Here is a 26,004-nt window from a genome sequence, read left to right as displayed (position 1 = left end):
TCAAGACTCAGAGGTCAGGGTGGGTGTACCCCACTAATTTCAAAGCCTAGGCACTCTGTGGGCTGGCAGCTTGTAAAGGAAGCCAGAGCACACCTTGTGAGCCCTCAGCCTCCAAGAGTTATGGCCAGCAGGTTTGGGAACAGGCTGCAACTTATTCTCTGAAGGGCTCAAGAGCACTCTCCACAGGGAATACAGATGGCAAGAGCTTTGGCAGGCTGCACGTTTGGGAATCGGAGACAAGCCAGAGCTGAAACATAGTTACTGCCACAGGAAATTAATTCAAATTAAACACTGCAAGCATAACAGTGGGGAAGACTGATCTGTCACCCTGCCTTCAGTGTCAGAAAATCCTGTGCCGAGGATTGAAGCCCAGTGGTCTGTTACATACTTTCTACCTACCTACCTACCTACCTACCTACCTACCTACCTACCTACCTACCTACCTCCCTCAGAGTTACTCCTGAGTTTATCAGAATGACAATGCTATGTCTCAGTAATGAAAGGGAAGAAAGAGGAGGACTATATTAAGTACTAACAACAACTTCCTCTTTCAAATAAATTTACATTACATTTTTTGCATAGAACACTACAGTTCACAAGGTTAGCAATATTTCTTACCAGAAAATACATTCCAGTATAAATGGACAAGCAACCAAATAAACTATCAATGATTCAGAATTAGAAGAAAATGTATTATACTTCTAAATATCTAAATCTAAATCTCGATTTGCTGATGGAATACATACTATGTACTACCAATAACTTCAGTTCCGAAGTGACACATGCTTATGTACACACACCATAAACAAAAGTCTGACAAAAATGTATCTTCTAATGTTTCTATGATAAATTACTGTCTATATCAATCATATTGATTGTGTCATGACTTTGCATCCAATTTATCTCTAACATTGAGAAAATACAAAACTGCTGAAAATCTTCTAAAATTTCCCCCACGCTTAAGCAGAGCTTATGGACATTGTGGATCACAGCCCTTGGTCTTCCATCTGAAGGACACCACCATCAGACTGTAAACTCTGTTTGCCATGTGGATGGAGATACTGCTACTGTGGTTGCTTAACTCTGCAGTTACCAACAGCATATGATTATTTTCACTTGAGACTGCTGCCCGATGCAGGACCAACACTGACAGCAGCTGGAAGGTGTTAACAACATGTACTTAAGTGCCAAAAGAACACACAGGTAAGACACAGTTCTCCTCAACCCAGCAACACAAGGAAATTCCATAAATCATCAAGCTAGATGAGTACTTGTTTGACATGAGACAGTAGAGGAAGAAGCCCCTAAGCAGTGCTGATGGTGGACAGAAACATCAAGAACAACCTGTCAAGTCAAAAGTGGAACAAAGTCAAGCTGTGTCGGCAGCCTAGTTATATCTCTGCAGGAAATAATTTGAAGAATAGGCATTTGTTAGCACTCACTTGGTTAAGAATCAGGACATTTGGCCTAGGACAGCAACTGCTGAACTCTCAGCCTACCACAAGGTTATTGTTCTTGTCCACTACGTACTACACTGGCTCTCCAAAGAATAACAAACAAATTATAATATTCATGTCTTATCCTCACAGTACTTAAGTGTACAGGACATACAAGAAACTGCCTCACGTTCAGAGCTGTAACCCTAGTCTTTAGGCAGTAAAGAACAGATCATAACCAAGAAAAAACTAATTCATGTTAGAGCCTGTGAACCTGTGCTTCCTCCTCAGAGATGATTCAAGTAAGACAAATGAAGACTTGTTTACTTTAGAATGTTAATTCCAATTGACGTAGGATCTGAATTGGTAGCAAAATCCCCAAAGTTTATTCCTCCCCACTTTGGGGAATAAACTGCACTATTTACCCAGGTTCCCTGTACAGACAGTAGCAAGAAATGATTGTCAGAGAGCAGTGCAAGTTGCAGGAAAGCTGGGTCATCTCCACAAGATGCCAGAGACAGTCTCTGTAAAGCAGCACATCCCACTTTGATAATTGCCTTACTGAGATGGCCCCTCAATGGCTTTAAGTAGGGTCAAAGGGTGCACCTAGGTGTGACCTCAGGTCATATGCTAAGACAAGTGGCATAAGGCATGACACAATCACTGCAGCTGCACAGATCCATGAATCTGCCCCAATTTTCTGCCTGCTAAACTAGCTGGAACTGCAGGTTTCTTTCTAGATGATCAAGTGGGATCAGCTAACCCCACCAAGTCACTTGTGTAAGATGCTGAGATACTGTGGTGATAAAAATAGCACAAAAATCTTTATTGACTAGGGTTTCTTCAGATTACAGAGATCTTTAAAGAGCATGTTAAGTATGACAAAAGCCTGAGTGGAGAATAGTATAGAGACAGAGGTGGCTCAAATGGGACATTGGTTAGGGCTTGCTCCTTTGTGATTTCTGTCCTCTTAGAGCTTCCTGCTACTAACTACTGTTGTCTTCTTAAGCACAACTCTTTCTTGGGCCAGCTGTTTCTGTTTGCTCTTCTATGTCTGTGGAAGGAAGAAGGAAAGTGGGCTTGCCGGGGGCAACATGCTGCCTACACATTGTCTCCAGGGAAAGACAGAGGATCAAGAACTGGTATTTCAACATAGGTTGAAAATACCTATGACAATTCTTCTCAAAGCTGGTCCTCCCTACATGGTAATCATTCAGGTGTAGCTCCTCTCTCTGTCTTCCAAGCTGGCTCCCTGTAAGTGACTTTAATTCGTTAGTAAAACGTGCTAGAATATGCTACTGCCCAATGCTCGTTAATCTTACCCACTGCACTGGTACAGCACAGAGTGAGTAGCTGTTGTTGAGATAACTGGCTTCCATTAGCAACCATGTGATTGGCAGGACGATAAAGTCTTTTCCCTTGCAGGTCAGCTGCTTTTTAAGAAGAGGGCAATCCTGCTGATCCATCTTTTAGCTACAGTCTCTCACTGAGTCCCAAATCTCCTGCCTTTTAGCTTTGATACGGTTCAAGCTTTCCCCCTTGTATCAGCCCCTACCTGTCATCAGCTCCTCTGTACCAAACAGCCAATATCAGGAGTTTGACCTCAGGGCACAGTCCGGGTGGGCAGGTAAAACCTGACCACTGGACCGACTTCCTTATCTTTCATATCCTGCAATTCATGAAGAAGTATCAAATTCAAACTAAAAAACAGAAGCATGACCTTTTATAAGAACCTTCTGAAAAAGGCTCTGTTGCCTTTCTAAGTATTCTTGAAAAGAACTGTCATCTACCCTATTAAGACAGAAATGCATCACAAATAAGGAGAAGAGGGAAAGCACTGAAAATCCTTACTAAATGGTAGAAGTTTTTGATGTGTGCTTGAAATACCTTTTGGTGATGCACACAAAAATATAGTAAAACCAAACCAAATCAAATATGCTTGAACTGTTCTACATCTGCAAGCTCCAGCTGCAACCCAATAGAGAGTTGCTCAAACTTTTCCTGTTATAAAGTATATTAAGTCAATCAAATTCACATGAACTACAGAGCATCCTCTGTAATGCGCTTGAGAGAATTTATGTTGTTATCATAAACAACATAATATCTATTTAAGTGATATACTCCCCAGTTAGTGCTTAAAACATAGGAAAATCTTTCTTTCCTGTAGCCAAGTATGTACACACCCTGCCCTCTGCATATATGGAAATCATGTCTTCCCTTGAAACAAACATAGGCTCTGCAAGGACTCCACTTAGGCAAATGACAGAAATGGTGCCAAAATCTCAACATCCTTTCCCTTCAAATGAAATGATCTAAGTACAAATTGGAAGATGTTTAGTCTCTTTTAACACTGACAATAAAAACAGAGTTAAAAGAGAATCCAAAAGAGGAAGGCTGCTAGTCAAGACAAGACTTGTGACATGAACAAGTCTTGTAGCCATAATCCTGTATCCTTCTCACATTTTACACTCTTACTCACTGTAGATATTGTTCATTATTATATTACAGTGAGAATGTAACAGACAACCCTAGTTTTTAGTTTTTTCATTTAAAAAGACACAATATTTTACTAAGTCCTTTCTAACTACCACGAGAAGTCTGAAAACTTTTGCCTCAGGAAGCTTCCCCTCTGAAATGCCCTTAAATAATCTTGTTGTGAAAAATCTACTAAATTATTAAAAGCAAAAATATTCTTACTATATAGATAATTTGGTATTTGGTATAGAATTCTTTCTACTTTCTCTTATTTTTTAATGACTTTGATAGGCTCATAATGGCACTGAAAAGTATCACCAACATCTGCAGAAGGGTAAAGATCCTCCATGTGCAGTAAATTATTAATTTCACTATTTATATGATACTTACAATTACAATTCTGTGAAATAATAAATCCTTTGTAAAAGCTAACTTCAAGCATGAAAATGTTTTGAAGATGCTTTATTATGGTGGTTATAATGTCCAAATTGACAAGATTTTACTAGATTTTAGTCTGGGAAAACTTTCCTTTTGGCAAGATCTGTGGAAAAGTGCTTCCAATATTACAGCATTTAAAATATAATTAAATTAAATTTTATGTAGAATAAAGATCATCCAGTTGGAATAAAGCTGCTTTCCAACAATTTAAAAGAATTCTACGCAACAAATTCAGGAAAGGAAATGTTAAATAATACGATGCCTGATTCTGCTATCCAGAGAGTAGTTTTGTAGACAGGAGCAAATGCTCACAATGCAATCAGACCAGCACACACCAGGATGACACGTACACTCTTGCAAAAAGACATCACAGGATCTTCACAAAATTGTCAGGACCAAAATTCAATCCAGTATTCCCGTAACAGTACTACCAGTAGCACAGTGCCCCCTAACCTCACACTGGAGAAACAGTTTTATACTAAATTACAGGGAATAGTGCCACTAACAACACTTCAAATAACTGCTTTTCACAACTAATTACATGGGAATGCAAAACCATGAAAGGTTCTTGAATTTAATAACTTCAGCATTGGTCAGAAGGGGAAATTAGAAGGATAAAAAACACCAACTAGTGTCTTACTTGTCTGAGGTCGATGAAAGCTAACTGCAGGGTGTCTCCCTGGAATCCTGGCACAGGCTCAGAACTAGCAAACACTGCAAAAAAAAGGTTAAAATATTACGGATGTAGATTTATTTTTTTTAGTCTAACAGAAAAATCAAGCTCTATGCAATAGAAATGCTAAGTAGCATAGTTTCATAGGAAAAGTTTAACAACTCACAGTGATTTAAACCAAACAAATCAACAAACAACCTTTTGACAGTTTTCCCCATAATCCTAAAGAATAATACTTTTAGGAGTATTATTAGAAATTTTGCTTCAAGTTCTAACCCAGTAGTAATGCTACAACCACAGAAACCAAGATATTTTTTAGCCTGAGGTGCATGATTACTGAAGAATTTCAAAATAATACCAATTCCATGGCTGTCAATGTATTTTCAGACATCTGCCTTTGTTACAGCAAACCTTCACCTCCAGCCAAACATCATTAAAAGACAAACACTAAGGTGGGAGTTGGTTTCATGTGTAGTCAACAGGTAGAAAGCCCTACATGCCATGGTCAGTGCAGAGCTGAAATGCTTGCTCATGCCTTTTAGCCTGCTTATCTGTAATGAACTTCTGCTCATTCTGAACCCAAAATTGGCTGTCAAAATTGGCAAGCAAAAATATATATTCATAATACAAAAAATGGCAACACAGAAAGTGAAAGAAAGTCAACTACTTGTATAAACTAGGAAAAGATCAGTAGTTGTTAAACTTAAGAATAAATACACTTTTTGTTGTTATTATCCCGGTCACAAGTTAGTAAGAAAGACAAACAACCGCTGCCTCACATCCTCACTCAGTTTAGATATCTTATTTCAAAAGAACTTGAAAGTATTTTTCTTATGCCCTTCAGGTAGAACTCTCAACAAAACAAAGTAGATACTACTGCAACAGCTTTAGAGAGGAGCATCCAAGGCAGTGAAAGGTAATATTTTTTCCAAGTTTGAGAAACAGGTCATTCAATGGTAGAGGAAACAAAACAAATGTATCCAATTTCCAGGCCCAGTGCTAAACTCTACTGTTCTTAATACCAACATTTAGAAGTTATATTAAATCCTCAATATATTTTCTTAAATGGCTAGTTAAAAAACATGGATTATGTTGGAGGTAAAATTCAGAAAACCACTGCTGTCTGAGCTAAGATGATGGTAAAATAATGGTGTCAAACATTTACTTCTGAATGTATGGTTTCAACCTAAAGCAGACTAATGAATTCAGATGGACTATTTCACAAGTCAAAAAATTACTACATGTAACACAATTTTAGATAAAAACTCTTACTTAAATGGTACAAGAAACTACTAGGACCATCTCAGAATACTTTAAAATAGCTTAGTAATAGATGGATATGGTATTAGAGTAGCAGCTTTACCAGTAGAAGTAGAATTTATTACTTGTATTACACTAGTACAAAAGTTATTTTATGAGAGTCATGTAATAGGAGAATGAATTCAACTGCAATAGAACTTTATTCTTTATCAACTAAAGAAAAAAAAATAACAATCAAATGCCTTAGGGAGACCATTGTAATGTCACAGACAAGTACTGGTAACATTGGCAAATGCTCACTGATTACTGTATTCAAGTGTGAATTTTAAATTGTCTGGTCCTCCTACTTTATAAGTAACACCAACTTTCTAGAGGCGTTTTCATGGAATTTTAATTGACCACAAACATGCCCAAGAAAAAAAAAAAGAAAGAAAACAGTAGAAAAAAACATACCTTACACTCAGTATTTTATAGGGAGAGGTTTCTCATCATAAACTCTTTAAATCAGGAAAAACAAAACAGCTTGTACAGTCACCAGGCTTCAGAATTACAAAGATGCCTAAGCCTAGGAACCTTTGGCACCCTACTGCACAGCCTAGGCTGAAGGCCTGTGTGTCTGTCTACATGGCTGTCCTCTGCAGGTATTTCATGGCCACTAGGAACACCCTTTCTAAGGACAGCAAAGCTGAGCTCTGAGGTCAGCCAAAGCCAGAGTTTAAAATAGAACACCACACTCCAGCAGGGAATCCTAAGCAAAGCTCCACAGCAAGGAGATAAGAGATCCATGAGTTGTGAGCTATGGTAGCACATTAATAAGGAGGATATGCATGGTGGTCAGAAGGGGTCTTTTCTACACCCCTTAAAGCAGAAAGGTAAGGCCCACCAGATCATCTGATCTGATCCTAACTTTCTGTTCTTAGATAGTACACTGCCATCAGCTTCCCCCACCAGAATCTCAGCTCTTCCAGCTACTTCACAATTATAGCTAGCACTGGGAGAAAGAAGATGAATGGCAAAAAAAGGGTTACAGAACTGAAAAATAAATAGAACTGAAAAGTGTGACCGTTGGAAAGTCGTTTCAGTTAGCTTTTGGCACTTTACACTTCAGGAGATATCTTCCTACAGCAGAATACTCTAACATGCCACGGGGCAAATATTTGCATCTTTTATGTGCTCATCAAGCTAAGAGAGTTTGGAATTTATCCCAATGCATTAAATAATACAGAATAATTACGTTTCTCTACTTAATACCTAGTAGCATTGCAGCTGTAGAACAAGAAGTAGATAATGTACCAAACCTAATTGTTGTACAAGCTTTGTTCTCTTAAACTACAATTTTATACTACGAATGCATTTACAACATTAGGGACACTCATTATAGCACAAACATTTATTCTCACATTTGGAACATTCTGACAGGTGACTACAATAGAATTTGCCTCATTATTATAATTTCATGAGTTCAGAGGGCAAAAAGATAATCTACTTATGGTAACAGTCAGACAGTTCCCCCTCCACCCTCAGCACAGGGCTTTTAAGTTTTGCTAACAATTTTACAAAGCTAATTAAATATTTTCTACTGCACAGCATATTAGGAAGATATAAGAACAGGATTAACATTCTTAATGTCTTTGTCCTAAGGGCCCTTTTCTAGATAGTAATGAAACACTGTCATATATACATCTTTTAAAATATTCACCCCCTACAATCATTCTAGGCTTAAAGAGGATTTGCAGGGGTAGGGGGCTGGTTGTTGTTTGGCTTAATGTGCATAAAAACATTCTGGAATTTTATAATATAGCAGAATGAAATGCAAAGATCACTATTAAACTGTCACTCTTAGGGGCAAACAACTGGCTGTTTGGCAGTTTGAATCAAAACTCAAATATTTGGAAAAAATCGGTTGAAAATATACATTATATGACTCTGGTATGCACAAGGTTTTTGTTAACATCTTCTCTTCCTCTGCTTTGCTGATACTGTATATTTAGAACAAGAACAATGTGGGTCCTCAGTATGTTCAATCTCAACATAATTCCTTGTAACAGAGAGTTTAGAAATATAAAGAAGATAGGATCAAATGAAATAAATATACAAAAATAGGCTGGGATTATAAATTATTTATAAATAAATTATAATGATTAATATAAATGTTGCAAAGATTACTTCAATCCATTTTCTTTTTAATATTTTGCTTTGATCTTATAATTACATTTTGTATACAGGATATATGAGAATTGACATATATACCTATATGTATTAATGGAGATCTTAAAGGCTGTATCTACTAAATGGAATTTAAGATATCTTTAACTGTAAATTGCACTGAATTTCTACACAATTCTAGATTTATTAACAGGTCTCAATTTTATTGGCTCAAAATCCCATCTTTTAGGCATCATCTGGTTGTGCCTCTCTGTTGGTCTGGGAATTCAGAACCTAATTCTTGACAAATAGTTTTGCTGTTCAGTGAAGAAATGAAAAACCAAAGTCCAGACTTTGAATCAAAAGCTAAATGAGGACAGTTTACCTCCAGCCTCATAGCACTGATTCACAGGCGGGACAGCAAAGCTACAGAAGTATTTTTAAAGGAAGAGCAAAGAATCAGGCGACTATCTCAGCCACTTTGCAGCCCTGTTGGATGCTCCAGCTGTTCAAACAGGCCTGGAGGGAGCCTTGCTGAGGGAGCTGCCAGCTGGCCAGGCAGCAGCCCCCCGTGCCAGCAAGGTCTCTGTGCTTCCTGTGCCCCCGCGCTGCCACATGCGAGCAGCAGATGAAGGATGGCCTCCAGCCAGTGAGGTTAACCTGCCTGCCCAGAGGGGACAGGAGGGGCGTAAAGCAAGGGGCCTCCAGCGAAGAGTATGTGCCTTTTCAAGGAAATACAGCATCGATCGGGGTTCCCCAGCTTCTGGCATGCCCACCTGGAGACCACTTTTGGTGCTCAGCAGAGAGACAACACTTTGGTCAGGATGTCACTTGCTTTTGGACACTGCCACTCCCCATGCAGTGGGGGAAAGGAGGGACTGCCAGGAAGCCATACAGAGGGGGCTGATCAGGAAAATACAGAGTACTTTGCACTAACTCTCCACTAACCCTTGCTTGCTTACAGGCAAGACCCAAAACCTTTTCACCCGTTCATATCTGGGTGAAGAAGGATGCTCACTCACCCGTATTTCATTCTGTTAACTAATCCTGCCTCACAATTCATCTATGTTAAAATACATAAATAAGAAAAAACAAAAACATTTAGCTCTTCCAACAACCACAACTTTAGACAAGTTTGAATTCCTTAATAAGAAGCTGGTGTAAGCTAAGTAGATCTGGATGGTGCCTCTGAAAAGCTAATTTTTTATTATGCACACCTTTCTTCCTGTAAAGTGAAATACAGTAACCCACATTTGAATTTCATCTTCAAGAAACAGAAACACCCCCTTCCCAACCCATTTCCTTCCTTGGGGAACCAAAATGTAATATTCAAGCAAAAGACCACTCTTTGGATTTTATTCAATGTGACTTAGTACGTTCTATTTTCTGAACAGTGCTTCAAGAATCTCAATCATCCTAGTGAAAATAAGCACTAAGAAAGAATGGTACAAAACACAGGGGTAAAACACTGCTCTAGGTTATAAAATTTGCAGAGGAAGTAGAGAAATACTTTCATTAGAACAAGACAAACTAAAATAAAACTGAAATCTTTTTGGATCGTTTGGAAGGAAACAAAAAACATGCTAGAAGAAGAGTGAGATGATGATGACTCTTTTTTCTAAGAAGAGAACTTACTGACTTTAACAGATTGCTGGATTGCTGTTTGGACTGTTCATTGTTTTTAAACAGAAAAGAAAAAAACTAACAAATTATCATATTTTTCTGATTTTATTTAGATCTCTCCAGTTCCTATTAGAAAGAGTAAAATTATAATGTTTAAGATCAGAAAAAAAATTCTACAATATTGGCAAGAATTTTTAAAAGTTTGCCTTCAGATATTAATAATTTTCTACACGTCATCTAAATTCTTAGTTCAAAATTCATCTGAGTATACTCCATTGTAAGTAAAATGTCAAACCCATTAATACAATACAGTAGAAAACTCCCAACAGTTGTGAATTATTCGCCCACTCTAAGCACTAATTGAAATGTCACTGTCGTATCCATTAATCCCAAAGCATCAAAGAATAAAGCTGGGGGAGGGTGATGAGCAAGAACATAAATCACAGGCATCACTGTGAGGCCTGGAATGTGCCTGTGATGGACCTTATGAATGAAACCACATCAGCAAAGCAGTCTGAGCAAAATCTTGTGTCACTCCTTTATTCCACAGACTGCAAAATGTGGTTTGTTGCAACACACTACTCTGACAAGCTTCCATAATTGTATTTAAACTGCTCAAAGGGTTTCTGTGCAAAATAATTTTTTCCTAACATGCTTTAAAAGCTTTTCACATAGGAAGAAATTAAGCTCATTCTATCAGCCTTGTACAGCCCATGCTAGAAATTACACAGTGGTGGAAGAATGTATTTTTCAGTTTTTAAGTTACTAGCTTTATGAAACTTTCTTATTTTGGCCAAAGCTTGGGTATGTCCTGTCCATGCCATATACTCAGAATAACAGCTACATATGAAAAACCATGTCATCTTACAGTTATATTACTTTTTTATTTTAAAATAATGAAATATCATTTTAGACTAAATAAAACTCTACTAAGATTTCTTCACTGATGAAGTTTCTGCTGTGCATCAACCAAAGATGGTAGAAAGAATGGCAATAGAAATTAGGATGACACAAATCAGGGCACATATCAGCCTTTGCCTGAGAAGAAAACAGTCTGAAAACAAGCCAAAGACCAGATGACAGCTGGAAACAGTGGAATTTCTCCCTTCTCTGCTGTGAACATACTGTTCATACTGTGAAAGTCACTGGCAAGATATTCATTTTAGCCCTGTACTGCTAGAAATCCCAGGGTGAAACAGGGCATTAGTCATCTACAGAGAGTCGTGAAGTACTGTGTTGTTCACAGCTGATATTTTAAATATTAGAAACAGAGTAATACTGTAATGGACAAGTTTTCTTCACTGTTACACCATGTGTTCAGAAGGCACATGATGGTTTAGTGCTTCCATTAATTCAGCTTGTTAAGATGAATGATTATGATGTCAGTGCTATGAATACTGTATAATTTCTCTTTTAACAACTGGTAGCTTTTTTTACATATAGGAAACTACACAAATGCACAAACATGCTCCCATGTACCTACCTGAAAAGTACACTAATAAATTTGCAACATCCAGCATACTAGAAGTAAGAGAAGTCAAACCATGATCTGCTTGGTTAACTTGTACAATCATGGAATTTTAATGTCACAATCACAAATATTCTATCAACTTGACCCTGATAGTCCTCTCAGATTGTTCCATACCCTGAAAGGCCTTAAGGCTGGACAGTGAGGGACTGTCAGAAAGATGCCTGCTCTACCTGTTACTGAATTGAGCTGGAATGTAACAAATAAAGCAGGAGAAGAAAAGACAAGTATATGGTTAAAATGACAAAAACACCCCTAAGTCTGTCCCACAAGAACCTTTTGTGATGCTAACCAAATTGCTTGAAATTAAATTTTCAGTTTCCCATAGGTGGCTTTTAATGTAGTAGTCACCAATTTTTTTCATGTATCCAAACTAAAAGCCTCAGGATATGACTTGAATAACTGCCCCATTTCACAGCTGTCAACAAAATCATTGAGTTCTGTGCTTCAAATACATAACAGCAAAGATACTTTGGAAAAAAAAAAAACCAAAAAAAAACAACAGAGGAGAAGAATCTGAAAATACACATTGAAAAAATCTCTAGTGAGCCTTTCCACTGTATCTCAGCCACCAACTATACAGTCCTAACACCTATTCATGGAACTTCCTTCCTACAGATAAACAGCTCACCCTGAGCCACAAGCTCCATGCAAAACACAAGGTAATTAATCCTGCCTTCAGTGCTGTATTGAACCAGTTTACAAAATAATTCTGATACCATATTTAAACAGTGACAGTAAGAAAACATCTAATGTTCACTAAATGAGTACTACTATTCTGCATAGTAAGGCAGTAGCAGTTCTAGGAGTGAGGAAAACCCTACATAAAAGCACATTTAAATATCTGTATCATAATAGATGAACTCAAGAGAAAACATCAGAATTTTATAGACATTTGACTTTTTTTTCCTAACCATTAAAACTTAATATTTATGTAGTACTTTTGGGCAATTTTGTACTAAACTAAATTTTTACTGGATATAGTGGTTATGACCCCATTAGGAGTAACAACAATGTTGTTTCAATTTAGGTATTTTAGTTAAAAGAAAAGTTGCATTAAAAAAAAATCCCAGGAATGCCAACATACTTACTTATAAATACTTTTACAAGAAGATGTACTGTAATATTACTTTCAATAAAAGACAAAGTTTTAGTAGATTATGGAAAAGGATCATGATATAGCTTACACTAAGTAACTTTTTTCAATGTTAAGACAAATACAGATGGAATATATACTTACATTCACACTGTATCACATCTAAATTAAACTGCTGAATTGCTCCCATGCTTATTTGTTTTAATTCACTGTCCAGTAGCATCTGCATTAGGGACATTGAAAGATGCTGGCAGGCTGACATGCAAGCTGTCTGGGCCACTTTTCCCTAGTAGAAAAAGCAACAAGTTTTACAATCGAAACAAATGATACATCACTAAAGAACTGCTGATCTGACTGGATTTTAATATACATTCTAAGTCTTAATGATACAAAACTTAGATTAGAAGGAGAGAGATCATACTTCCTGTTATTTCTTCGACCTATTAGATTTGTTTCTATTAGATCAAACAGAGAATTAGATTAAATAGATGTTAAAACAATTATTGATATTTCTTCCAGTAATCCAACAGTCTTCACAAATACAAGGACATTTCCAAAACAATGGCAATTAAAGTTGCTGAAGCACATGAACAGCTTTGTGGATTTATTTAAATATTTTTAACCCAAACAGAATGAAAGCAAGAATGTAATGAAAACCAACATGCAGCATATTTTTAACAATAGCAAATTAAATAAACCCCCAACTTTACATAAACCAAAATGACTGCAATTGGTTGAGGCATTTCTTGTAAGAGTTTGTGCTAATTGTTGGTAGTTTAACTGCTCAGATTCCATCTCAAAGTTTGTTGCTGAATTACTTTAAAAATTCATGCTTATCCATCATCTCAGGTGCTTAATAAATCAGTGCTGTCAGTGATCAACTACTTACAAAATGAAATGTAGCCCTCTGCTGTACAAAATAGAAATAATTTCCCAATCACAGTCTAGCTGGCAATATTGCTCTCCCCATCATCTACATGTAACTGAGACAATTTTCCCAACATGAGATCAAAAAACAAAACACAAAGTCTGACATTAACCTGAATAAATTATTTAAAATTTAGTACAGAAAAATTTAAAGATAACAAAATTCTACCTTAAACTTAAGAAAACCACTTGAGACCAGATACCAAACCAGATGGCACTATTCTATTCACAGCACTGCCATCTCTTAAAACAGAGTGATCTTAGGTGTCAAATGCAACTACAAGAATCTCTGTAGATTAATGTACTGAAACCACTGCTTTCAACTGATGGGTGTGTTACAATGATATTGAAACAAAGATAACAACACATTAACACAAAAGAAATCATAATAACATAACAGAGCTACTGGAGCACACGGCACTATTGTTTTACTTCTATCCATTAGTACAGTGATGTCACCTGCTTCTCTAAAGTAATGGCTCCCCAGCTGTTTTCTGCAAAGTCAGGTTGATCAATTCACTGTTGACTCTCAGAATATAAATAATGAACAACTGTAATGGACAGTTCACTGTCCCAAAAAGTTTGGAAAGTTCTGCTCCAGCATCTGAAGAGCCAGATCTTGTCCTTAATATGTCAACTTGCTAAGATGATTGAATTTTCATGTGCAGAAAATTTTCATAACAGAAAGCAAATTTGGCCCCAAATATTTCACGCTTTAAAAATCCATTAGTTGTTAAAAGGTAATTAAAATATAATGAATTCAATAGAAAGCCTTCAACCCTCCTCACATTCACACTGAAACATTAAATGGCTGCTGCTAATTCTTTTCTAGCATTAGGACACCTTGAACTGTAAGGAGCTTTTTATCTAAAATGACATGTCAGTTTCTTAATTGAAAATCTCAGAAAAGCAAATAACATATTTGAGCAAAATAGATGAACTGACAACAAAGAATGTAGGAAACAATACAAGAACAGCATGCTTAAAAGTCTCCCAAACCCAACAGCAATTATACTGGGAGACATGCAGCTCTATTCCCCCAGCAGAACAATATCAATATGAATGGGGGGGGAAGGGGGGGGGGAAGAAGAAAAAAAGAATAGGCAAAAAAGGAAGGAAAAAGGGAGGTGAGAAGGGGACTAAATGGGCCACAGTTCATGTAATTACAGTGTAGTGCATTTGAAATACTTAATGGAAATGTCATTTTGATTTAATGGAACAACTAGTGCATCTCTGTTTAATGTACTGCTCCATCAAATCAGCTCCATGTCCTATTTATGCTGCCACTGTAATGTAATAAAAGTTCAACCAGATTAATAGGTTGTCATGAAAAATTTTAACATTCAGTTTATTTCATATGGAAACAAAGTGTACTCATCTGTTATCTTAAATGACAGAATTTTATATTTCTAACAAGCATGTGTAGTTAATTTTTACATTCTGGCAAATATCAATAGTACTGGAGCACAAGATAATGGTTACAATACAAAAATGACACAGCTAAAGCCACTCGGACTTTAAATAAGTATCAATACATGTACATTTAATGTTGGTTTTGAAGTTTCATAAAATGGAAACATCCTAACATATAAACTATTTCCAACTATGTAACTTGAACTACAGGCTTATTGTTCAAATGATACATCAACAAATACTACAAGTTTACAATACACAGTAGATATATATACTAAAAAACACTTAATAGTCTCAAATTTAGAGAAAAAACAAAGCTACGCATATTTATCAAAATGCTGAATTTTAACTAAGAGAAATGTGAACTATACTATGTTATCCTCTTCAAAATTCAGGGCTTCCCAGTTCAAATTACATTGGATATATGATACCCAGAAAAGAATAAAATTAACATTTGTGTTTGAAAAATAGAATCTAGTTAAAAATTCATCTCCAAATTTCCAACATCTACCACATCATCAATTCCTTGCCAAATTTTCATAAAGCATTTTGAAGAGGAAATATAAGGATTTGTGAACATAGCAATAACATTTATTTTTCAGGATTGAACAAATATCAGCTAATTTTAAAACAGTCTTGATGTTTGGGTTTTTTGCCTTTTAAAATTACAATTATTATTTAAGGGGGTGGGGGTGGCCATGGTTATCTAGCAATTAAATACCTATATTCAACAGCATGCAGAGATTCAGCAGGCTTCTCACATTTGCCCCAGTTGCCACCCATTTGGAGACACTACTATTGTCTCTGCTGTGCCTATGCTAATTGCTCCTATCTACAAAACCTATTCTTCCACTCAATCAGTGTAAAGTTTAGGAAACAAGGACCCTATTCTATACTCAAAAACACCTGCTAACAGTGTTAAAGGCAACTGTTTTTTCACCCAGCCTCCACATTTTGCTGAAATACAAGTTTGTAAAAAGAGAAAACCCTTAGACAAACTTCTTATATTTCAAAGGAGCTTGTAAAGAGAATCTGCTGACATATTAAATCCTTTTTTATAGGACCCAAAAGCTTTTCTCCTAAGAACAATTGTAGTAAAGAGACATTTGGCTCCTAGGAAATTCCCAAAGGGTCAGCCATATGCATCCTTCCACGGCACCTTCGCGGCGCTGCTTTCTAAAGCCCATGCTAGCTGTCTCAAAAGCAGCTTTCATCATTCACTATGGTGTCAGTCAATATGATTTATGGACTGCATTCAACAAAGTCAAAGCATATAGAATGAGAAATATGACTACAATCTGCTAATTTGTTTTGTATTGAGCCACTTAGGAGTCAAAGACCTGATGTCAGGCTGAGACCAGCAACACAATTAACCAGCCAGTGACAGATTCATCCATCCTCCCTGCCAGGCTGTGCCAATCAAAGACAGCATGAAGCAGCAGTTGGAGAAGTCAGTAAGAAAACCCATTCTCTAAGTAGCCTGTGGAGGCTGTTGATTGACAGTTTTTGAATATAGCTGCAGAAAACCACCACCCCTTCACCCTCACTGCAAGCTGTGAAATTAGGCTTTTGCTGCCAATCACAGAAACAATAAAATAACACAAACTGCCATCCTCAGCATAAAAAGAAAATAAAAAACTTACCCGTTAAATCTAAGATGCTAAGGTGAAGAATTAATATAGCAATATGAAATAACATAATGTTATTCTTTCTGAAAATGCAAATAAATTAAACATACAAATTTTATCACTCAAGGTCAAAAACTCCAACTTTTGAACTATTGATAGAATACAAGTATGATAAAAACATGAATGGAATTTTTAAGAATCAATTTTACTTCCAGTCTCTGCCCCAAATGCTACCAAAACAATTAAAAATACCTAACTGAAAGTAATTTGCAACAGTCTCTTTTCAATGGTCACTCTTTTCCAACTTTGTATTGACTAGGCACATATCTAGAATAAAATTTCAGCTAATTCTAAACTTAGATTAAAACCACTTACATATAGGCCCACATAATTTCGAGTTAACTGATCTGGAAATACAAGGAAACATTTTTCCCTAACTCTTCAAAACAAAACTAAAAAAGGTAGTTTCTTAATAACAAATTCGATCATCCATTTTATTTCATGAGATTAATGGCTGTATAATGAAACTTTAATTTGCTGTTTGATTCAAAGCATCTAATGGCACTATAAACTGCAAGACTAATTTAAAACGGGACATAAACATAATCCCAAAAGACTAAATTCTTGTGAATTCAGAAAACAGAACCATTAAAAACTGCATGACTTTCTAATTATAACCTCCCCAAAGCCACACAGCTTCTGTGTCCTACATTGCTGAAATTCTGTTAGCCCTCAGTCATGAAATAACCAGCAGCCTGAGACCTATACAATACTAACAGGAAACATTTCTATACAAAACACAGAGCTCATGACACCTATTAGCTTGACAGTTCACCAGCATGCTGAGTATTCAGATGATGGAAGTGTTGATTGGAATGAACCAACATTGTCATCTAGTCCAACCTTTTACTTGGAGCACTGCTGCCAACACTACTTCAGGTCCACAGACCTTTTTTCCTAGACCCTTCAAAGTAGCAGAGGATGGGAACTCAGCAGCCTCTTTGTGCAATCTCCTTCCAAACTGCACTACTCTCTTTAAGCACATCTTCCCTCTAATATCAAAGCTCCACCTCCCAAGCTTCAACCTGTGACCAAGGCTACGTCTGAATTTGTCAGTCCAACCAAGAAGTTTGGCTCCACCAGTTTTGTATTTGTTCTTCAACAAGTTGTAGGCTGCCACTGGATCTCTCCTCAGCCTTCTCTTTAACAGACTAAATCCTCCACCTCCCTACAGCTCCACTAATAACTTGTGCTCTAGGCTCTGAACAACTTGGGAGCCCACTGCTAGATTCATTCCCCAGCTTTAATAATTTAGTAATAACCTCATCACTTTCATTATCATGACAATGTTTATGCCATATGAAAAAAAATTACAATGCGAAAATAACCAGGGGATAGGAGAATTCTTAAATTCATCAGCTTCTTTAAAAAAAATTGGAAAAGCAAATAAAGAACACCAGTACACACATTCCCCTGACCCCAGACAAACGTAGCAGAGGAACGACAGAACTTTCACTGATTACTTTATTCAGCTATATCACCCTATCCTAATTCTGTATGCATGTCTCATAGCTGTATTTTGATACCTGACCTCTCTTTCACGAGGTCTCAGTCTCTAAATTACCTCATTTGGGATGCAAGGCACACCCCATCAACCTTCTGCAAGGTTTTTAGGACTCCTGCTGTCTGTCCCAGTGTATGAAAGCCCAATGTTAGTCATTAACTTGATCCCTGCATGCATCCACACAAGGTACACAGCAAGTTATCAGCAAAACAGAAAGTGTCTTTTTATTAAATGATTAAAAATTGAAGCAATAAGCCTGCAGGCAGTTCATAGTTTTTCTGTTCACATGCTTTTTCTTCATCTTGCATCTACTTACCGACATAGCTGCATGGTCATTGTTGTTATGCTGAGAAGGAAACCAGTAAGGCAGTCAAAACAAAAAAATTAAGATGTACTGTCAACTTAAAAAAAAAAGAATAAAAAAATTGGTAGCAATAAAAGATAAGAAAAAGTGTACAAAAAGAACAATTATAGCTACATAATAGTATTTTCTAAACCTCTGAACTTATACAGTATTTTGTTGAAGTGTAACAAAGAGATTATAACTTAAATAATACTAATTTGGCAATAATATGTTTTTCTGTAATAAGGAACTGTATGCCAAAATATCAAACTTCAAAGTGTCTGTTGAAATGCCTTTTGAGAACTTTTCATCACAAGAAAGAATATACTTCAAAAGTCTTAGGTTAAAAAATAAATGCTGTTTACCATTATGGCTTACAGAGGCTATCTGTGTGTTATTAACATACTTTGTTCAAGCAATATTTAAAACGGCTCAGGATAGTAAGAATCTAAATATAACATGACCCATTAATAAATTTTAACATTAAACTTATGGCTATATAACTGTAGGATTGAAGAAAGCTGTTTTCTTTTCCAAAATTGCTTCTTAAGTACAGTAAACAAACACAGAGGAGAAACTAACACGCAAAACTTGAGAGGAGAAAAACGCTTTGGAGACACAAGACATTTCCAGTGATTCAACAGAGATATCAGACCCCAACTAACTTCTGTCACCTTGTGTGCAGATTCAGTACAGTTCATGATCTACCTGATTTAGAGTTCTAATATTCCAATGAAAAGAATACAAATTGCAAAACCCAGATATACAATGTAAGATGCATTTTTGAAAAGTTATGTCTACATTTGTACAGAAACACTTCAGTACAGCCCCACCTAAAAGCACAAAGGGAGACACATCCCTGTGCATTTACACAGCTTATACATACAACGAAAATAAAACAAGATTCTAATGAGAGGAACCCACTGACTGCAACAAAAAAAATTGTTAAAGAACATATTATAACATTTCTACAGGCAGACTAGCATTTGAAACAATATCAAAGAGAAAGTCAGTGACTGGAGTGTGACAACAAAGAACTACTGTGGCCAACTAGGGTCCCTAGTCCTAGCCCAATGCCCTCTACCACAATTGGGTATGTAAAGGCAGAAGAGAAGAGACCTCTCTAGCTGTTCCACTCTTTTCTTTATTAGAATTATGGCCAGTGTGCTAGGGATTTGTTCTTTGACTGCTAATTACAAAAAAAGTTCTAATAAACTATTTTGAGCAGTGAAATGTTTCTGCCATACAAAAATTACTATGGAAATGACACTGTAACATGATTGGAATAATTCATTAATGAAAATTAATTCTAAAAGTATTCCAAACCTTAATTACAGCATGTGAAAAATCTAGCTCAGTTTATCACTCCAAAGCACTTACTATTTTAGCGAGTCATAGAACCTGGTTCTGGGCTAATCTTGGAAAATACTTTTACTGTAAGTTTTTTTTAACAGAAATAACTTATTAGTACAAATCTAACTAGAATCACCATAGTGTGCACACATTTTCATATAAACTCCACAGGTCACACACAGCATTCACAGGACTGTATATTTCTACAATTGGTCAAGATAGGACAGGGAATGAGATGCAGGATAAGTAAAAAATTACAGGAAACCTCTTGCCACAGCAGACCACTTGTCCATACAGTTCTTCATCCTGCCTGTTACCTGACCAGAGTCTGAAATTACAGAATAACCTCTCCACAGAAACTAGCTTTCTCTAAAGGCTGACTTGTACCCCCAGGCACATAATTCTACACCTTCCACACTTCTTAAGTCTGAATGCCACAGCTGCTTCTTTGCATTCCCTTAACACATTACTTCATTTTGTCTGTGGCTCATTTCTGAACAGCCATTTAGCAGCATACATTCATGACAGACTTGTGTACATCTTGCTCTACAAATTTCACATCCCTTAACTGCCACATGCCTATGGCCACTGAGGAGCAGTGCCATTTGTTCACACTGCTTTGTATACTAAGTTACAATGAATTACATTATCTAACAAACTTGCTATTCTTTATCAAAAAACGCTCCACTGATTTGGCACAGAGGCACATGCCTCACATGACACATTCACATCAGTATCACATGATACAGTTGGAGTGGCCTTTGTCTTTGAGTCAGTTAAAAGAACAGGAGACAGAAGAATCACAGCCTCTGTGTAATATCTGGAAGACAAGATCAGCCTGCTATGCCAGCAGCTTCAACATCTTGCTGTGCACATAAAGAATTTTTTTCTTTCAGTTGAAGCCTCAAAACATTCTATGCATTGAGGACTTATTCTTTCTAAGCATTGCAGGTGGGCAAAGCACTCAGACATCAGCGTGACTGTAACAACCAAGGACAAGCTGATAAAAAGCAGATGTAGCTTGAATTACTTACTGAAGTTACTCCAGAACTATAAGCTATAAACCATTATGATGGTAAGCCAAACTAGATACAGTTTTTTTATCTGAAAGCAAGGGGAAATCAGACAACAGAACGTAACAATTCATACATAAGACAGGTTAACAGTACCCTTTTTCCTGGGACAAAATAACACAGGATATTTGAATATGAGCAAGACTTCATTCAATGAAGCTCTGTTAACTAGAATCAAATAACTTCTTATGATCAAAAATATTTAGCTAAAAGCCTTAGGGAATACAAGACCTCCACAATCTTATGCACAAATGTAGGATTTACACCAATTCTGCATTTTTTGAACCAATGCATGTGCACACAAAACCAACATGGTACACCAAAAAGGCTCTAGAAAACTGCCTGAGTTCTTACACTATTTGTAAATTAGTTGCTGGTAACAATATTTAGACTAAAGTATTTGAAAATATTTTCTAAGTATTCTGATGGGTAAGCTTCACCAACATACTGATATCCATTTGACAGTATTTCTGTGCTAAGAAAAACTTAAAAATACATCTGTCAGCATGTGCACAAATCAAAAACCAGAACCTTTTGTTCAAACCTTACTGTTTTAAAATAAAATTACGATCAAATAGTTTGAAATTAAACTTAATTTTGAACACTTACAGGTAAATGAGTAAAAACTTGAAATGTGCTTCTTAAAAAGTTAATTAGGTCCATTAAGTATCCACTGGCTCTTCCATCTGACTCAGACATTGTCCAGTCATAATCAGCAATCTGAATAAATTCATCAATTTTTTGGTTAAGTTTTGTATATATTTCCCCTTCTGCAGCATGCCTTGCATCCTGAAAAAAAAAAGTGTGCAATGCTTGTCAGAATTCTAAAATATTATTAAATGCAGATAAAATGATATCCATCAACAAAACTGAAGTCTTGTGTTTCTCTTAGATTAAAAAATATTTTATTGAATTTGGTACTTTAATGCACTTTAAAAAACACATTTAATTCTGCCTTACAAATTTATCAATCCTGACACAAAGTTGATTTTTCTTTTACAAAGAAAATAATAGAAGGCCCTAATAATTTTGTCTTTCATGGACAGAGGTCAAGTAATCACGTTTTTTATGCAATTATTGTCTTAAAGCTGCACATCTGGAGAATACTCATAATTTTTCATCCTCATTTAAATATCCTGATCATCACATACAGTGATGCAGAGCACTCCCCTACTCACTCCTACTTTGCCACACCCTGGATTCTACTCTTTGGAACAGCAAAGTCCTGCATTTAGTGAGAGCTGAGTTTACAAGGCTGCCTCTGCCTCGTTTGTACAGGGGACTTCCTCAGAGATCCAACAGGACCTATGAGCAGGTGCTTGTGTATGTGCTGCTGGAAAGTTGTACTTCTGCCAGCCTGGAGTTTAAAGATATTGAGATCTTTCTAATTTGGGCTCGACATAAAATTTTCTTTACTGGTATGGAGAAATAATTCAAGTAAGACAAATGACTTAAATCAAATGGATCAGTTGCTTAAGGTTTTCAGAGGGTAAAAATAGCCTGGATACACTGAAGTAACCAAAAAGCAGATGAAACTTCCATTGCTACTTTCCTCTAGAAGAAAGCAATCCAAAAAACATGGCATTTGAGAAAAGCATAAGTAAGAAATGCAAAAAGAAAAAATAAAAATTTATGAGCTTAAAGGTGTCCTCACATTGAGTGTGCCAAATTTAGAATTCAATCAGGCCCTAGGCTGAGAGGCACTTCAGGAGTAAACAAGAAAGTACGCGGCCCTGCCATAAATAAATATCAAAGTATGATTCCCTAAAAATAGCATTTTTACTGTCAAATCAACTTGAGAAAGGCTCCACTGAACAGCTCTCCAAATCCAACATGCAAGAATCTGGCAACCTGTCATCATGTCAAAGGAGTATGTGGATATCCACAATTTTGTAGACGGCAATGACTAAGAAAGTTTCAATTAAAGTCAAGTCTACATATAAAGTTTCTGATTAACAACAAAACCTCCATTGCAACAATTTATAATGATGGGACTTGCAAAGGTATCTTAGGTTTAGAGCAAAATTTCTTAAATTTTTTTTTGTTTGGGTTTGGATTTTTTTTTTTTTTTTTAATCAAAGTCATTCATGGAGTGGTCGTATCACCTTTAACAATTAAAATGATTTTCTGGTAATGGCAAGACTAGTCCTTCTGGTTTTGTCTTGCATTAAAAAAATACAGTGTAGATGTAAAAGCTCATCTCATGGAATGTGAACCTGACCAATGCTGCTAATAAAAGGAGATTTTTGACCACTCTGAAAGAATGGAGGTGACACAATTTGCCACTAGGAGATGAATTTAATAACAGTAGAACATACCAAACTCTGTGAGGGCCCAGTTGGGGAACTGTGAGCAGTTTTTCATTACAATAGAAAGGGGAAGAAAGAGGGATTAACAAGAAAAGAATTTTCCACTATAATTGGAGAACATTGCGCTAACAAGATCTCCAGGCAAGTAGACAGGAGAGAAACCACACACAAAAAAAAGCCCTTCTGTTTGTCAGCATTTGTCCTGTATTTTTCCAAAGTGCAAACTCACTAAGAACAGACACAGTGTTGGATCCCTCCAACAGAACTTACTTTGTAGGAGTGTTAAACATAACTGCTAAACAGCATAAGCAACCTACAAAGAATGTAACTCAGCTTGCAAATGCATTTATTAAATTAAATTAAAGGATAAAGAATATCTCACCTCTTACTGAAATCAAAGACTATGGCTGTATTAAGTGGTTTTGAATGCATGTTTGATTGGTAAAATTCCTACCTTTAGAGGAAAATAGCTACAGATACACAAATTCTAAGACACAACAAGCAAACTAGACACCCTAGACCAAAATTAGTAAAATTGCTGGGAGGGCAATGGTAACCAAGTATGGTTGCTAGGCCACAACCTTTCTTTTTTGCCTTATGCACTAATCCTTAGCAAAACAAGCAACAGCTAATGGGAGAATCATTAGCTATCATCTGGAAACATGAAGCGTCTTGCAATTATTCCACCTCACCCACCTTTTAACATCTATGCCAGAGGGTATATTACAGTAGGACAGACCACATATTGCATCAAGAGATAAAATGAATTGCAGAAAACAGAACTCTCTCAATAGGATTAATTCTCTTTATCCCATAAATGCAAGAAATCACTCTCCTTTGTTTCAGTGTGCATGGAAAAAATGCCAAATACCTAAAGTTCAAGTTGCAGCTGCTGTAGAATCCCTGATGACTTTTACTTTTGTTTTGTGCTTAAATTACAAAAATATCCTAGAATCATTTTAGTTCAAGCACTAGTTGCTAATACTTCTTTTATACCAATACTTACACCCTTTGAAAATACATCACAAAATAATTCTATTGTAGAATAAAAAACAGACACAAACATTTTAGATCAAGGTAGCTGTTTTGCTTGATTCCATTCAGAAAAAGGGAGAAGTTACACAAACTGGAGCTTAATTTAGTAAAAGCTTCTGGTAAAGTTAAGCTTTATCTGTCACTTCACAACTTAATAAAAAATGCACTTGAAAGATAATATGGAGGTTTCCCATGCAGTGACATATTCTAGCTCTATACTAAAAACATAAAAACCCACGGTTTAACTACTCAGTGTTCAACTGAACGCTTAAGAGTTCAGAATTATTTTAGAGACAAAGATGAGAAGACAAGCAGCTTTGCTCTCACCCTTCTTGTTTTAAAATGTTTCATTTACATAAATTTTCAGACATAGTCATATAATGGATGAGATATACCATACCTTAAAAGTAGAAAGTCCATAAAGTCTTGCAGTGTGAACAGTCAATTGTGAAATATTTGTAATGTTAGATATAAAATCCTCAAGGTATTTACAGGCTTGCTCCAAGTGTGTTGTGTTTATGATGATTTGAACAAGCTACAAGAGACAAAAATTCTTGTAAAAATCTTTTTATATCACCTACTGTCATTTAATTTTGTAAATGGTTACTTCTTTCAGGAAGAATGCTACTAGAAATTCATTTCAGTATTTCAGGTTACCACCTATTTCCTGTTAGTTTTCAAGTTTGCTTTCAAATACCATTAAGGAGTAATAATGTAGCTTAAATACAAATTATGCCATTTCAAAACAATGATTTCAGTGAAATCTACCCACCCAGTGAAATAAACCCAATTGATAGTTTAGAATTAAACAAGGGAAAATAAAGGAAAATATATTGCTGATATAATATATATTAATTTGTGCCATTTGATTTTTTTTTAATTTACTGCTCTTGAAAAGTCATAACACTGTCTGCAGAATGATACATTCAAGTATATCTTATATTCCATTCCACTCTATTTTTTATAGAAAGAAACTCAACATTAGTGGTACTAACTGATAGACAGAACACACAAATCATGCTCTGCATGTAAACAAAAGTGCGAATTTCTTTGGCTTATTTCCTGCAACTCTCAGTTTATCATAAAAAACACAAAATTCTTTCATTGTCATGTCTCTCTCAAAAGGCAACCCTGGGCCCAACAGGACCCAACACTGTATTGTTCTTATGTATGCAACAGATATTGATGCTTTTTATACTTATTCTCATTTTTAATTGTTAAACAAACACTACTTGATTTTCTGTGGTGTCAATACCTGTGTATCTACATTTACCAAATTAGTTTTAGCGTGGATTTTTTAAAACCCATAGTTTTGAATATGTGTTTCAAAACTTACCTCTGTTAAACCTATATGAGGTTTTTTAATTAGGTTCTGTAAACAACTACTTAGAGTTCTTGTAAGCAGCAAATTTGTAGATTTTCTGAGCATATCATCTATTTCTGTTGAACTGAAAAAAAAAATTTATAATTATGCTGCATGTAGCAATACTTTGACAGCAATACTTAATAATTTAAATTTCTTCCCTGTCAAGGGTACTTTCAATGCTAAGAATTCTCTATGTGCATTTAAATTCTGGCTGCTCCAAGTTTTCTGTGGTCTAGCAGATAGAACACCTCTTTCACCTACCAAATTATCCATTAACTGCAATTCAACACTGAAGCAAAATCTGTTATTTTTAGATTTT

The 26,004-nt window shown here is 36.1% G+C and overlaps 1 protein-coding gene across 4 annotated transcripts in view; it reads right to left on the bottom strand.

Annotated features, from left to right (window-relative positions):
• The window catches only part of EXOC6 (exocyst complex component 6), an 85,778-nt gene that overhangs the window by 18,560 nt on the left and 41,214 nt on the right, over positions 1 to 26,004 (bottom strand). For 2 of the 4 annotated variants that reach the window (XM_077183057.1, XM_077183059.1), the window contains 6 exons: positions 25,656 to 25,767; positions 24,720 to 24,854; positions 21,585 to 21,764; positions 18,523 to 18,552; positions 12,819 to 12,960; positions 4,990 to 5,063 (listed from right to left, as the gene is read on the bottom strand). In XM_077183057.1, the coding sequence (XP_077039172.1) occupies positions 4,990 to 5,063; positions 12,819 to 12,960; positions 18,523 to 18,552; positions 21,585 to 21,764; positions 24,720 to 24,854; positions 25,656 to 25,767 (673 nt within the window). Of the gene's footprint in view, positions 1 to 4,989; positions 5,064 to 12,818; positions 12,961 to 18,522; positions 18,608 to 21,584; positions 21,765 to 24,719; positions 24,855 to 25,655; positions 25,768 to 26,004 lie in introns of those variants that run through there. The other 2 variants (XM_077183058.1, XM_077183060.1) reach the window with 2 other exon arrangements.

The sequence above is a fragment of the Agelaius phoeniceus genome, chromosome 9 (assembly GCF_051311805.1).
Source record: "Agelaius phoeniceus isolate bAgePho1 chromosome 9, bAgePho1.hap1, whole genome shotgun sequence".
Lineage (NCBI taxonomy): Eukaryota > Metazoa > Chordata > Aves > Passeriformes > Icteridae > Agelaius > Agelaius phoeniceus.
Note: the sequence above shows the minus strand (reverse complement) of the source record. Positions and strands in the feature narration are given on the sequence as shown.